This window comes from Strigops habroptila, chromosome 2, assembly GCF_004027225.2.
Source record: "Strigops habroptila isolate Jane chromosome 2, bStrHab1.2.pri, whole genome shotgun sequence".
In the NCBI taxonomy this organism is placed as follows: domain Eukaryota; kingdom Metazoa; phylum Chordata; class Aves; order Psittaciformes; family Psittacidae; genus Strigops; species Strigops habroptila.
The window spans coordinates 38,818,392-38,834,366 of NC_044278.2; the positions used below are offsets into that span (position 1 = coordinate 38,818,392).

Genomic DNA, 15,975 nt, shown 5'->3' on the forward strand with positions numbered 1-15,975 from the left:
ATTATATGCATTATTACTGTGAATATTGATAACATTGTCATTGTTTTTAGGCTGTGAGAAGACAAAAGAGTCTTGAACAGAGTATTCAATCTGCCCAGGAGACTGACAAAACCCTGCGCTTAATCCAAGAGTCTCTTGCTGTTATTGACAAGCAGCTAACAGCCTACCTTGCAGACAGAGTTGATGCAGCACAGGTACCTCAGGAAGCACAGGTAAGTTATGTACAGGTTGAATATAATGTATTCATGTGCTTACTGGTTTTCTTAATCAACCAAAGAGTGTTTGGTTGTCCCTCTGCATCATATTAATAATTGGGATTTGCAATATGATCAGTATGAAAGTGCAAGTAAATTTTAGGTAGAATTCCTTTGAGATGTTCAAGCTAATCTTCCAGTCAAGTCATATTTTCCTTCTGATTTATATTATATATGTGTCCAGAACATGTAAAGAACTATAAATGTCATGGAAGAGTATGCATTAATTTTAAAACTATTATTTATCTTTAAAAAAGATAAATAATAAGACTCTTTACAATTCAGTTCCCACCCTAGAAAGAAAAAACTTCCTTATCTTCACTTCTCTTAGATGGGTCTTTTACAAAGTTGATTATGTGGCCTAGGGATTGTTACTAAATTGTGGAAACAGAGACAACATTGTTAATTATTTCATGGTGTGCATATGTTCTTATGTTTCAGTTTTTACAGCTCACATAAGTTTAACAGAAGCAGCTTTTCCAGTTCTTTAGTAATAGTTTGTTGAGCCTTTGAAATAAAAATGTACACCTAATTCTCATTTTTAACATTTCATTCTTTCTTCTGTAACATCTGCTTTACTGCTGCATTAAAATGGTAAGAATACAAATTAAATAAAACCAATAGTTTACAATTTTATGTACAACAACTTTTCTGTAACTTTTCTTTGGAGGTCAGATTAGAAAAGTTAACAAACAAAAAAGGCTACAGGGAAATTGAAAATGAATGCTTTGTAATGATTTTAGAAGAGACATTCAATAGTGTCTTAAATCATTCTAAAAAATGAGTGTCTTGCATGAAGTAGCTCAGATGATCTGAAATATGTTCAGAACTGAATGTATGTAGACCTGAAAATCATGTTTTCTCTCCTTTGAAAACAAAGGTTTCCATGTCTTTTAAATTAAAAATTAAAAGATAGATACATGTACCTTTCAATTGCTTTTCGTGTGTGTGTGTGTGTGTGTGTGTTTGTAAGAACATGCAGGTATTTTTATGTGTGTGTGTGTGAATTTTAAAAGTTATGTTTAAAGAACAGAATCATATTTGTGTTTGGTCTTATTTTGAAAAGGATTCTAATTTATTTGCTTCCAATTTATGGCAGTATAAGATTAGAATCAGATTCAGGGGAATTACTATTTTAGTTTGAATCCTAAACTATGTTAGCTATCGACTCCCTTAAATTATTTTTCTCTTTCCTTGAAATATGAATATTGTAAACAATTTTTTATGAAAGAGGATACAAATCAACATTTGTTAAAAATGTATCAGAAAAAAACTGTATGAAAGTGTGCTCTTTTTCTTGTGTATTTGGACCCTTACATTGTAGCAATGTTTGGTGGTGCTTCATATATCCCATGGACACATCTGATTTATGTGCATCCTCAGGTAGAATATTGGCAATGATTATAGATTTTATAAACAGAAGTAATTCAACACTTCAGCAACTGAAGCAGCACAAAAACTCAACCAACCTTAATAAGCATGCTTTCATGGGAAAATTTCAGCTCAGTGCTTTTGCAGAACTTGGTTTTGTTCTAGAGATTTTACTGTCTGATGTGTAAAGTTCATCTGGTAATACTATAACCACTGTTGGAAAAACGGCATAGAGGCTGCTGAGTTGTAAAGTTCTCTAAAATCCTTAGAGGAAAAGAAAATAAACAATTTTATACAGGTAAATATACTGAGTCATTCCTTCAGTGAATGGCTATGCCAGCTGGTGACAGAATAGGCACATACCGAAGGGCTGTACCTCCTGTGGAGCTTCTGCTGGCACAGCCCTTTCATTTAAGATACCCTACAATTGTGTCTGCACAGCTGGAATGGGAATCTTTCAGTGAGTGATATTGATTTCTGGGCAGGGGTCAGTTTATCCATGCTGAGGGATTTAGTAAACTGTTCAGCAATATATATTGCATATCTAAAAGAACATATGAGACAATTTATAATCAGAAAGCTGTTGAGAGTTTAGGAGTTCTGCATCTTTGCTTCAAAAACTCAGGTCTGTTTAGAGCATCGCTAGGAGGAAAGGTCTTTGGCTCAGCTGATTGGAAATGAATCTGAGAAAACAATATTATGTTTAGCTCCTCTTTTTAAATGAAATGATCAGTTTAGCTTATTCAGAGTTGACAAAAGGGGAGTTAAGTACGTGCTGTTCAAGATCTCCTTTGGATCATTTTTTGAATGTAAATTGTGTGTGCTTCTTACTCCACCATGTGGCACTGCAAATTTAATTTGAGAGAGCCGCTTCCAACCAGCTCATTTTAAGTACAACTAAAGATGCTGTATTCAGATAAAACAATCTCATAGCAACTGAACAGGTAAATCAGTTCAGATTCGTCAAGGTGTAATGATGAAAAAAGCTTCAATGAGGTAAAATCTAAAACAGTATTCCAGAAGGAAAGATTATTTCTTTGTGTGCTTGATCTCGTGACCCCAACTGAAGTCTCTTTAATTTCTCTAAATATAGTAACAAAATACAGGGAATTAAGTCATCATCACTGATGACATCATTTGACACTTGCTGTCTTTTTTTTGAGTACTCTTGAACTGACAGGAAGTGAATAAATCTGTACTGAAAATATCACATTTATGTGACAAATATTTTTTCAGATAAGTATTTGTAGCTTTGTTATTAAGTAACTTCTGATGGGAAAGAGAATCTTCACTTTGTGCTTCTGTTTAGTCTGAGCAAGTACATGGGAGGGCTGTATCATGGGACAGAAAATACGCTTCTCACCTGCAAGTGACAAATCACTTGTCTGTTTTTCTCCCTGTAGACTTCTGTAAAATGCAATGTGGAGAATAAATTAACAATATTGTGTTTGCCTATTCAGTCTTTCCTTGTAAATCATGTTTCTATCCTCTGCTTTTCTTGTTTGAACTCTTCAGTTAATCTTTCTTGAAGAGTAGTGTCCAAAACTAAGTATGCTTTCTTTTTAATATTTACCTGTGTGTCACTCCTGTTATAACATCAGTTCCTGTACGTATTGTATGTTTTTCTTTTATTTTCGCAAACGCATGACTTCATTGCACATATTCTTTTTGTGCTTTTGAAGATGGATACTTCAACTGCATTTTTCTATTATTCTAGTACTTTGTTTATCCTTTCAGAGTCTTCAAAGGTAACCACTAACAGTTCTGGAATTGTTTCATATATCTTTTTTTTCTATTAGAAACATGATCTTTCCATTATGAAGACTAACTTAACAGATTGCTCGCTAAATGTTTTCTTGTGTCCATTCATTAGGCTGACTCCTTAGGAATTGATAGCAATCACAAGCAAAGAAGAGGTTAAACTGAGCACCATACTTGAGAACTGTTAGTCTAGCTAAGTAGTACAAAAATACAATTCAGAAAACCTGATACACCAAGAAGAGCTGACAGGCTGTTCTCTGTAATTCAAGAGAGCCAAATCTGCAAATTCATATCCAGAAATCCAAATAAAAGAAAAAGGAAAATGGTTAATTCTAGCAACTTTTAACTTAATCTCTTTGCTGCCAGTATTTAATGAGCTATAATTCATTATGCTTATTTTATTTTTTGTGGAACCTTATAAATCAAATTGAGGGTAGTAGGTTGGCCATTCTCATTACAGTGCATTCCCATAGCAAATATTTCACTTATTTGTTGCTCATTCTAAGTTCAAGTGACATCAAGGTTCCCTGTCCCATCTTAGAATGTGTTGATATATGTATCACTTGTATCTTTCTTCTGGATGTATCCAAGTCTTGAGAACTTAGCAGCTTGCTGATCTTTGTAGTATAGTCAATATTTAATGCAAATTAATTCCTCCCTGTGTTATGAATTTCTGAAAACTAATACAATACGATGAGGTCTGGTAACATGAAATTACGATGTCTTGGAGAATAATGAGCACTGTAATATACCTGCATCTTTCAAAATCAACTTTTCCAAATAATATTAACAACATGAACATTTTATTCAACCTTTTTGATTACTGTCTTGATTTTTTAATAGAAAATACAATCTGAATTAACAAGCCATGAGATAAGTTTGGAAGAAATGAAGAAACGAAACCAGGGTAAAGATGCTGCCAAAAGAGTGCTTTCCCAAATTGATGTGGCACAGGTATGCAATTTTTTTTTCCTCCACATATGCAAACAAACGACATAAGTAGTATAATTACTGTAGTATGAAATGTTCTTAAGGTATCTCTTCTGTTTTAGCAGCTCCTTTCTAGCCAGGAAATTATAGTGGATGAAGCATACCATCCATATCTTCTTACTGCTTGTTTTCCTATTACATCCTTCCTATCTAGTTGGCAAAACTTCTAGGATACTCAAGTGGTAGGAACACTGTATAAGAAGTGTTTTAAATGTGCTGCAGTTGCAAGAATTAAAACTACAGTGAGGATTTTTGGTATACCTTTTGAGGTATTTGAAAATATTTACAGCTAAAAGTATGTTAAATACTTGAAAATATTTGATAGAACTGCACTGAAAAGACAGACCTATGTTGAGCAGTGTGTTGCAGTCATCAGTTTAAAATGTTAATTAATATATTATTTCATCTAGTTTAATAGACATAGACCAGTTTGAAATTGAAGAAGACTTAACACTAACAAACAATACTCATTTTTACCCATTAATCTGTGATGAGTTCTTGACTATTTTTCCTGCTCTTTTTTTTTTTTTTTTTATTTTGATATTAGTGCCGAAGTTCCTCAGGCTGCAAAACAAATTGTCATAATTCGTAAAGAAAGACAAATAATTTCAGTATGGTATTAACAGTAACCAAGACCTTCTTTTTCGTCATCTCTCAAATATTTCTATGTATCTTAGCTTCTAGATGTTATTTTGGAAAACAATGGCTTTTTAAGAGTTAATTAATTTGAAATGAACCAGTTGGGGTTTTTTAATGTTTCCTTTTATCTACAGGACTAGCTTTTCTTTGGTGAGAATATGTATATTTCTTTATTTTGCTGTCTTTCTCCACACTAAGTCACCTGATAGTCTCCATGGCAGCTGTGATGTTGCCCATACTTCATTAGTGAAATGCAGGCATAAGATGATCGTGTATATAAATGTTTATAAATTCAACAGCATGCAAGGGAGCACTACCCTTTCTAGGTGCCCCCCCCTTTTTTTTTTTTAATCTCTCTTTGTGCACAATTTTTTTTTCTTGAAGAGGCTTCTCTAGATGACCGTGTACATCAGTTTGAGTTTGAACTTTTTGCATACCATTAATTTTACTACTCCTTAGTTGTGTCTTTTCCAGACTGACAAGTATGTCAAATCATACTGACAACTTCAGATATATGGCTTTGATTGTCCTGTCATTCTTCTTTATACATTTTCTATTTTTACAATAAGTTTTCAGACAGGAGTCGATCAAAACTGTACACGTTATTCAAGTGCAATATAGCTTTATACAGTAACTTTTATACAGTGGCAGGTTTTTTCTTTTTTTTTTGTTTATTCCAAATTGCATTTATTGTTCCGAATCATTCCAAATACCCATGTTTGTCTGTTTTTAAATGTTTGTCTGTTTTTAAGTATCGACCTAATATTTTTTTGAAAACTGTTGGAGATAAATAGAAGTATATAACTGTTATTTTTATGACTCAAGTGAGAATGCTAATAGGTAATTTAGATCCCACCTGTTGTACATCAAGTTTAGTGTTTCTTTTGTGGTGTTCATGACTTAATTTTAGGGTGAATTAAATATAATTTGCTTGGTTTTTTTTCCTGCAGATCCTCAGTGCTGTTCCATTCTTCACTGACTCTTCACAGATGGCTTTAATTTTATCTGCTGCTTGGACTGTCATTCCCTCTCTTTTCCCTTATTTTTAAAGTATTGACTAACATCATCCAGTTGAAGTGTCACAAGAGGATTAAAAACTAATTATGAATTAGTGTATGCAAACACACTAAAAAAAAAAAAAAAAAAAAAGACTGCTTATTCCTTATTCCTAAACTTTGTTTCCTATTTTTATTCAGTTATTCTCTTACTTAGCTAGGGAAAGACTTCCTCTCTTACCCTATTGGATCTCAATTTCATTAAGAGTATTTAATGAGGAAAATTGTTGGAAGGAGTTGCTGGAAATCTACACAGTTTTTTGTGTTACACAGAATTGTTTTCTGCTCGTGATTCCTGCCTTCTTCGTAGAAATCTGATAGATGTGGGAAGCATTTTTACTAATGCCTATATATAAGCTAATTCTATTCCTTATTACAATTTTTCTCAAGTTTGTATAGTGCAGATAACACTGTATTGGTATGAAGTGTCTAAGATTTGAAGATAAATGAAAAAGTGTGTTTGCATATGCTGAGTTCCTGTCATTTATCCATTTCTTTGTGACATTTTTTCTTTTTTTTTTTCAAACAGTGGGGAAACTTACTCTACTAGTACTTCGCTTTGTATTTCTACAGAGAAATTAGTTCTTATTCAAGAAGATAATTAAAATGCCCTTTCTTTTCTGTATTTTTAATTATTTCCCCTCCCCCTGAAGTAGGGATCATGTGAGCAAGCAATATAATTAATGCACAAAGATAACAAATTGTGAAAATTGTGAAATTAGAAGCTATGCTTGTCATAGATTTTTCTGCCTGCAAATTACTTTCTTATTATTCTAGGTTATGGGTTTTTTTAAATTGAAATAGAAATCAATTTTATACTCTAAATCTCAGGGTTTATGCTAGACCTACTTACTGCCCAGCCATTTAATTCAGGTTTCTTTGAGGGACTCAAAGATTCAATTCTAATACCAAGAAGCAGCAACATGGTGTTAGAGCTGATGTGCATCCAGCCTGGAACGTGGATGTGTTGTGCTCAAGCCATTAAACCTATGTTCTCACCCATCCACCAACATTTTGCATATTGGAAAATACAAAACTCTCACTTTCTTCAGCTTTTTTTGTCACTAGCTCTGCTGCATCCAGTGTCCTGGATGATATAAGACTTTTTTTCCTCCTGTGAAGACCAGGATTCTCTATTGCTGGTATTTTTCCCCAAAGTTTTAAATTCTGTAAATAAAAACCTGCTGGTTGATAATGGATTCAAAGTATTCTGAAACAGGTCTAAGACTTGTCTTTAGTCTTAGTTTCAAGTCAGTGTTCAATTGATTTCACATTTGCTACTTACCTATGCTTACTTTTCAGAAAAAGCTGCAGGATGTCTCCATGAAGTTTCGCTTGTTTCAGAAGCCAGCCAACTTTGAACAGCGCCTACAAGAATGTAAAAGAATTTTAGATGAAGTGAAATTGCAGGTGCCCAAGTTGGAGACAAAGAGTGTTGAGCAGGAAGTAGTACAAGCACAGCTGGATCATTGCATGGTGAATATTTAAAGATGCTGTCTTTCTATTTGTTTCCTGCCTGTTCTGTCTTTCAAATTTGAAATATTATGAATTACAATATCAATGTTTCTTTGGGAGATAGTAGAAAAGATTCTGAGAAAGATTTAGCAGCAAAGTTACTCGATTAAATTTATAGGAACCTTTTTAGTTAAAGTTTGATATTTTTCAAGGAGAGAAGGATAGGGAGAAGGCATTGATCCTTTCTGCCCTACTTCTCTTGTTTTCAAATGAGGTCAGAAGGACATTGTACATTTAAAATTCTGTTCAATTCAAACTTTTCCTGGATGTCATAACACAGCGAAATAGTTCTAACAATCTTACAGTAACTTTTTCCTTTCTATATGTTGTTCTCTTCTGGCATGGCAGAGACCTCTCAGAAGCATGGGAAGCTAATTATATGATTCATTTTGGTGAACTTTCAAACAATGGTCATGCACTTTCACTGCGTGAGAAGACCAGTCAGGATCCCTTTCTAATTCCCCCTTCCCATCTTGCATGTGAGTTTATCTCCCTGGATTGGCTCTATTTTCCACAATATGCTGCAGTCAGGGAGCTCCATGATGTGACCAATAGAGATGTTGTAGTGCACAAGTCTACTCTTGCCAGGAAACACAAAACATAAAGGAAAACCATAGATTTAAGCTTCCACGAGATGGCAGCCTGTGACTTTCTTACAGTTCAAGAGCAAAAGATGACCTGAATATGTTCTAAAGAATATAAGAAAATCTGTATATACCTTTAATATCCCTGTAATTCTCTACCCCTTTACTGTTGAAGCAAAATTAATATAAAGATGAGCACCATGTGCTTGATCATAATAAAATGGAGATTTAAGAGGGAAAATCAGGACAATCAGAGCCTTGCCTTCAGGTTTTTGTTTTGTGGGCTGTTTTTTGTTGTTTTGGGTTTTGGGGGTTGGTTTGTTTGTTTGTTTGTTTTTCTGGGGCAATGGCATGCCTGAAGATTTTTTTTCTCACAAAACCTCTTTCAGATCTAAATATAAGAATGTAAATTTAAAAATAAGCATGGAACAAGTCAATATTATTTCTTTGCATCTTGGTTTGTTTCTTAAGTGCAATTACTATTAAATTCGCATTCTTATTAGAATGACATGATAATTAGAAGCCCTGAACTGTGTTAAAGTATCTTCACTTGGCAGCTAGCTTTTGCAGCCCTGTCATGTTCTATGGAAGACTTACAGTATTTTTAGAGCATATTTATCTACAAAGAATCTCATAATGTTTCTATTTTTAAAATCTAGTCATAGTATCCCATCAGGTATTAGCCAGTGTGCATCATACAACAGCTTCCTAATTTGTTGACAGGTTTTCTGGGATGAAGAATGTATTTATCATATTTAGCATCTAAAAAGCAGCCAAACTATATACATATATACATTGAAGTAAATAAAATAATACCAATGTTAAGAATTGGCTTGGTAATTAGATTATGGATAAAATTCAGTTGGGTTTTTTTCTTGTCATATCTGCTAGAAAAAAATGTTTTTACTGTCCAGACATACTAGACAAGGTTCTACAGTTCTCAAAAAATTACAGATTAAAAAAGTACAGTATAAATTATTTTGCAGTTCTGTCTAAAGAAGTAAATTTACTTTCCAGCATTTTGCTGGGACATAGAATTAAGCTAGATGTCTCAACGATAAAGCTTCTCAACACTTCATGTCTGCCATTCTTCATGTACCTGTGTAGTAATGAGCACTGTGTATCTCTGTGGAGTCTTTTTCCACAGTGAAGTTTAATGGAATTTCCAAGCCATGGCAGAATTTATTCTTAGATTAAAAAGAAAAAAACTTCAACTTCTGGTCTACTTAGATGAATGTTAATTGGGTATTTATGTTGAATAGCTTGAGTTACCAAGTCATATGTTTAGATGATGATAGTGACTTTCTGCATATGGAAAGAGAGAATGCTTTCTGTTTTCTCATGATCACTCCTTTGAAATATTAGGGAATGTATTTTGTTTACAGACAGCTTGCATGTCCTCACTGAACATCCATTTATCCCTTATTTTCTGCTTAGTCATTGAAAAGTGCAGGAAAATGCAGTGAACTATATAATATATTTTGGCTTAACCTCATTATGTTACTTTTTCATGTTGTTTTCTTAATAATTTAATTTTTTGAACAGTACTACACTTAGTAAATGTAAGGGAAATCTTCAATCCTGCCAGTCTCTAGATTTAGTAGTATGAAAAACTTGGATTTTTAAATTAGTTTGGTGGCTATTTCTACTTTAAATACATCCAACAAGCTGTATGAATTGTCAGAAGACATCTGTTGTTGTTCTAAATACTGCATTATCTAAATCAGTTTGAAAACAACCTTAGTAATTTCTTAAAACAATTAGTGGTGGGCTGTACTTTCTATGACATTTCTACCACTGGTTTTGGTGACAAGACTTTGAAGCCAATATTAGTAAAGATAAACTGTTCTGAATCTGTTAATCTGAATTCTGATTTAGAAACTGATTAATTTTTCTTACAAACATTTTTTTAATATACTCAGGGTGAGCTTTCTCTATCCTTAGATCACATACCATGATACTTTTCAACTCCTTTAGCTTTCAAATGGGAGTGAAGGTGCTCACTCATGTATGATGGTGTTTTTGTACAGCAAACAATGCAAAGACTTCTAGTATGTCTTTATGATACCTTCAGTAGTCTTTTCTGATTTACTTAACGGTGGTGTTTCACTCCCATATTTCTATTTAATTAGAAATTATATAAAAGCCTGAGTGAAGTGAAGTCTGAAGTGGAAACAGTGATAAAAACTGGGAGGCAGATTGTTCAAAAACAGCAGACAGAGAACCCAAAAGAACTGGATGAAAGGCTTACAGCTTTGAAGTTGCAATATAATGAATTGGGCGCAAAGGTAAGCTCTGTGTTTTGGTACAAAACTACACCCTCTTTTTAACTGGCAAAGTGAAGAATAATTTTGGTATGGTAAGTAAATGAGGTTTTACTGGTTCTTTTCAAGACCCTCATATTTTCTAAACAGTGGAACAGAAAGAATGGTGGCAAAGGCAATCATCAGGATGGCTATTCCATTGATCTGAGAAAAAAATAACCTTCTAGAAAAATATAAAATTCCCTTATTACAATTTAATATAATACTTTCTTAATGTTTTAATATTTTTTTCTGTTAGTTCATTGGCTTTTAGGGGTCAGAGGGGGATGTTGCTTGGTTTTAATGCTTCAAACCATCACTTGTTTCAAGACACTTGAGGTCAGAAAAATAGTTAGATTTTTTCATGCTTCATTTAAAGAGCTACTTCATAAAAGAGACAATTCTACCTTTTCATATGCTTGAAATATTCAAAAGAGGAGAGCATGCAAATATTTTTTTTTGTCAGATTATAAATTATTAAAGAAAAAAAAACCCGAAAAAAAAAAAACCCAAAAAAAACCGAGCCAGGAAAATGAGCCATGGTAACACGGAGAGTCGGTATGTGGTGTAAACACATAATGATAACCAAACCCCAATGACTACAGTAGGATAAACCAAGAGTTATGTTACTTTTGACAGAGATAATACTAATTTGGAAACTTGAATTAAAACAGATCTCTCTCTTGCTAGAAAATAAAAGTATTAAGACACATCAATTTTAGAGTGTGGAAAACCTGAAGAGTCTGCTTCATTAAGTCATTGATAGCTAACATTTGAGATTAGATAATATATTTCATATCTCCATTATTTTAGAAAGGACTGTAGCATGTATTCCTACTTTATTTGTAACATAACAGCAGACAGGTGCCATTGTTATAGGAACCCTCTCTTAACTAATGAAGGAATAAAAATGTGCCATTAGGAAGTCATTAGTGATCTGAAGTGAGCCATATTGCAAATTCACTGAATCTGCAGTGCTGTGTTTAGCTTTGTTGTCCTTGATGGAATTTCTCACATCTACTTTTACATAGCATGGTAGTTAATGGTTTTAGAGAAAGTCACAAAAGCCCAGAGATGCAGAACTAAAAGAATCAGTTAACCGTTATCAACCTTAACTGATCGCATTGAGTCAAAGTCTTTTTAATAGAAAACTGATAATAGTTATAACAAATAGTCTCAGGACTGAAATGGATAGTCTGACGGAAAAACACTTCTTCAAGCACAAACTGACTTGTGTGATTTCATGTGTACTGCTTCAAGAAGTCCCCCCATATCTGGAACAATTGTAAAGCATATTTTTAAGCAAATGTAATGCTTTAATATAACATGTTAAACAATGCTGAAGTGGTGTGCTCTCAAATGGACTGGAAAATTATTGTAAGTTCTGTACATGCTCTCTTTTTTCTATATATTTTAGGTATCATAACTAGACCCTTTGAACCTAGAAAGTCTTCCCCTTAAGAAGAAGGGGAAGGTGTGGAGGTCTTATAAGTTATTTTTCTTTCTTTTTCCTTTTTTCTTTTTCCTTTTTTCTCTCTCTCTCTCTCTCTCTTTTTTTTTTTCTTTTTTTTTTTTTGAGTAGGTTTTCTGTTTTGTTTTTGGGGTTGGTTGTTTTTTTGAGGGTTTCTCTGCATATACACATATGGATATAAATACTTGTTAATAGTCCTAATTGCTTAGGTGGTATCAGACCTTAAACCTCTCTTTGGCCTAGAAGTGAGTTTCATCTGTTCAGAACATCATTTTTAGCCAAATATACTTTAAAAGCATGAAGGATAATCTTGAAACTTTAGCAGTGGCCTCAGTGCAAATAGGCTTGAAAATATATTGCAAGAAATCAACATGTCGTTTGAATATCATGGTGCAGTGGTTGCATTTATGACAAATATTCCTGTGCATGCTTATGCATTCACTTACCTGTATTCTCTCTGACACAAGCACATATGCGCATATAGACGCAAACAACTGTATTACAGTTTAGGTAGTTACTTGTGAGTGGCTGTGAGGTAGGTTCTGTAGCATACTTGTGTCAAATCTCTCTATGGTAATTCATCAGAACAGGGAGCTGTACTCTAAAAGAGAGTGGCAGTAATAATGTTCTTGCTGCTCTCCTAAGGGCATTGCATGCAGTAGGTGCTATTACTTACAGGATCAGGTCTGTCTTCACAATCCTGCTGCTGCACAGGAATTTTTGGCTGTAAAACCGAAAGGCTGTAAAATAACTTTATTTTGCTTTAAATATCTGCTTTTCTCATTTTACTTTTATTTATTACGAATTCTTGTGAGTAAACTAACATCACTAAAAGAACTTTAAAATACAGAGAAAATTTATGGAGATAATGCTGTTGATAACACTTTATTATACAGAAGGCCTTTAGAGGGCACTGTTTCCTATTTTTCTTTATAAATGCATCTGTATATTTAAAATACAAAAACTGATTAAGCAGTAACCTCTGAATATATACAATGTGTATGGAAATAGTGCAGTATTATTGATACTATATGCAGAATTCAGAGATGTTTATAGCAAAACAAATTTTCTTTCCGTGTTTGAGCATGTGTCGGTAACTTAATTTTGTAGTATACCAGGTGTTTAGAATTCTTACCCAGGCAGTCAGGCTAGTGCACTTTGCATTGTATTGCAGTTAAGTGCCTGCAGATAATTATTTACAATGACTGTTAATACTCATCAGAAGAAGAGTTGAAAAACATAGGTGAATTTCTGGCTCCATGTGTGAATGGGGCTCTAAATAGCTGTGTTTTAGAGTCCTTCGAGGGATTTACCTCTTGGCTTGACCATAAGTTCTGAGGTCTCATTTAATAAATTTGGCATACAAGAAAACGTATAAAGCATATGCAGTGAAGAAATGATCTGACAATTTTAGTGGTGAGCCTCTATAGAGTGATAATGTACGATCAGGGACACTTACTGGAGACATGGCTTACTCCCTGGGCAAATCTAATCTGTTTATTCAGGGATAATGAAAGCCATGTACCTAACCTTGTAACATCCTATAACATTTTAAAACCTCAGACTCTCCTTGACAGTCGAGCTAGGAATCAATTTGATTATTGTGCCGCTGCTACTCAAAAAGTGTCGAAACCCAAAATAGTTTTAGTAGATGCTGATAGCAGTTTTGGATACCTGACACTAGACAGGGTTTTTTTTATATTTAAAAATACTTAAAAATCAGTGGCTACAATCTCATGTGATTACTAATAGACATACAAGGTAATTAGTAAATTCTTTTAAATATTATTGACCTATGGAACACTTTTAATCCACCTTCTTTGATGAGGCTTTTTTAAGCTTCAGCACAACAGGATTTATTATTTTTTATTTTCTAACTGCTGGTTGCCTAATGTCTATTGTGGTGTAGGTTCCCATCTGAGCTATTTTCCTTTGACTTTCTGCCTTCTCTACTAAGTATGTGTAATCTTTGCTCTCTTTCCCTGAACATGCTCAGGGGCTTGCAGGGAAGCTTTTATTTCCCCGTATTCCTCCAGGTTGCACCAAAATGCAGGGTAAGACAGTCAAGACAACACAAATACTCAGCTTTCCATCCAAGTACTGTATAATATGTCTGAAAGAACTGAAGAAATAAAACAGATTGTCCATAGTACTTCATGTCCAAAATATTCAGGAAATTAAAAACTTAATTAACTGTGTTGCCTTAGTTTGACATCATTCAGTGACTTTTGTATTTCAAGCTTTTGGGTATTTTTTGGCAGAGATTTTTTTTTTATTCTGTGTAGTATAGCTATATGGAAAAAAACTTGAGAGTTCTATACCACTACATGGCCACCTATATGAAAATATACCCTTTGAAGGGTTTTGACATCTATTTTGCATCTCAAGGAAAGCCTGTTAATTCAGTTGTTCCAAATTCATTTGCTATGCATGACTTCGAAACAGAGGAGGAGGTCAGCATAAGTCTGCTGCTAGTTCAAACACAGTGTGTTTTCATGCAGATGTTTTTCTTGTAGGCGTTTGCATTCTAGAGCAAAATTACAGATATTGAGAGACCTAATACAAGATATAACTGTATTAATACTGCACTGTGGCTTGTGAAATTGCAAGTTAAACTTTTATAGAAAAGTGGCACATAGAAAATGGTATATATAAAAAAATCATTAAACCTGTTCGACTAAAAAGTTAAGAAACATGTTTTCTTTCTGCAGGTGACAGAAAAAAAGCAAGAGTTAGAGAAATGCTTGAAATTGTCCCGGAAGCTGCGGAAAGAAATTAATGCTATGACAGAATGGCTTGCAGCGACAGATGCAGAATTGACAAAGAGATCAGCTGTGCAGGGGATGCCTAGCAATTTGGATGCTGAAATTGCCTGGGGCAAGGTAACAATGTAACACACACTGTACCTTTATATGTCTCAGTTTATGCATATTACAGGAAGAAAGATTTCTTTCTTGATAAAGAGAATAAAAAATCTGGCATTTTAATTAGTGGAACTTTTTAACTGTTAGGCATTATCTCTAATTATCTAATAATCTCTAATATCATTACGCTAACATTAATGCTCAGAAAAGTTAAACCATCTTGTCTCTGCATATATTAATAGCACAATTCACTTTCATATTGCGGTAATCTTCACTGAGGTGAATTTAAAGTTAGAATTTCATTTTCAGAGTGCTATAAGTTATCTATCCAATAATCCAATATGCATGTAAATAGAGATCCATATAAATAGAGATCCTTTTCTCTCTCAGCCCATTCTACTCATGATTAGAAAAGTATTACACAGTAAAACAGCTCCAGTGGATGAAAGGTAAAGGATATCAGAATATATGTATTCCACACATTCAGATAGTGACCAGGAGGTGGGGTGTTTGTTTTCTTACCCTTTTTGGTTTAGAACTCATTTGTTTTCATTCTGGAGGCTTCTTACTTCCATGGACTTCACCTTGAACTCTTACTTCAGGTTAAAACTTAAAGCGTAAAATGAAACTTTCCTCAAAATTACTACACATGTTACAGTTTAGATAAACATCTTACAGAATCACTAAGGAATGCAAGACTTCTACATCAAACTGCCTTATCTCTGTGTGATGTTGAGATTTAGCATGGTATCACTCAACACTAGCTAATCTGTATTTTGTATATGTAATAAATCCAATCGAACTCAGAACACAAACAAGCGAAGTCATCATTGTGCATACATACTAAAAAACTGTGCTTCAGAGGAAACTATGCTTGACATTGTCCAAAGCTTCAAAATTTCATGTGATTATGTGCAGCAAGCAGCATTTTGGATAAGTGTTCCTGTACAATTTCAAAACAACTAAAAAAAAACCAAGACAAACCACTGACCTCAGATGGTATTGGTTTTTTGTGTAAAAAGTATCACTTCTGCTTTGTTTAATAGGAGTAATTCTTTATTTTACCAGTTTCACTGTGCATTATAGAAATAGTTGTGAATAATACACAGGCATTACCAAATTTTTTAAATACTGTGCAGATTGAAGGCACTGAAGTAAAATTCTGTTT

General features: G+C 33.7%; 1 protein-coding gene across 14 annotated transcripts in view; it reads left to right on the forward strand.

Moving 5' to 3' along the window:
• The window catches only part of DMD (dystrophin), a 1,118,883-nt gene that overhangs the window by 435,134 nt on the left and 667,774 nt on the right, over positions 1-15,975 (forward strand). For 13 of the 14 annotated variants that reach the window (XM_030475728.1, XM_030475726.1, XM_030475707.1 and 10 more), the window contains 5 exons: positions 51-212; positions 4,230-4,340; positions 7,373-7,546; positions 10,302-10,457; positions 14,655-14,825. In XM_030475728.1, the coding sequence (XP_030331588.1) occupies positions 51-212; positions 4,230-4,340; positions 7,373-7,546; positions 10,302-10,457; positions 14,655-14,825 (774 nt within the window). Of the gene's footprint in view, positions 1-50; positions 213-4,229; positions 4,341-7,372; positions 7,547-10,301; positions 10,458-14,654; positions 14,826-15,975 lie in introns of those variants that run through there. The other variant, XM_030475719.1, reaches the window with a different exon arrangement.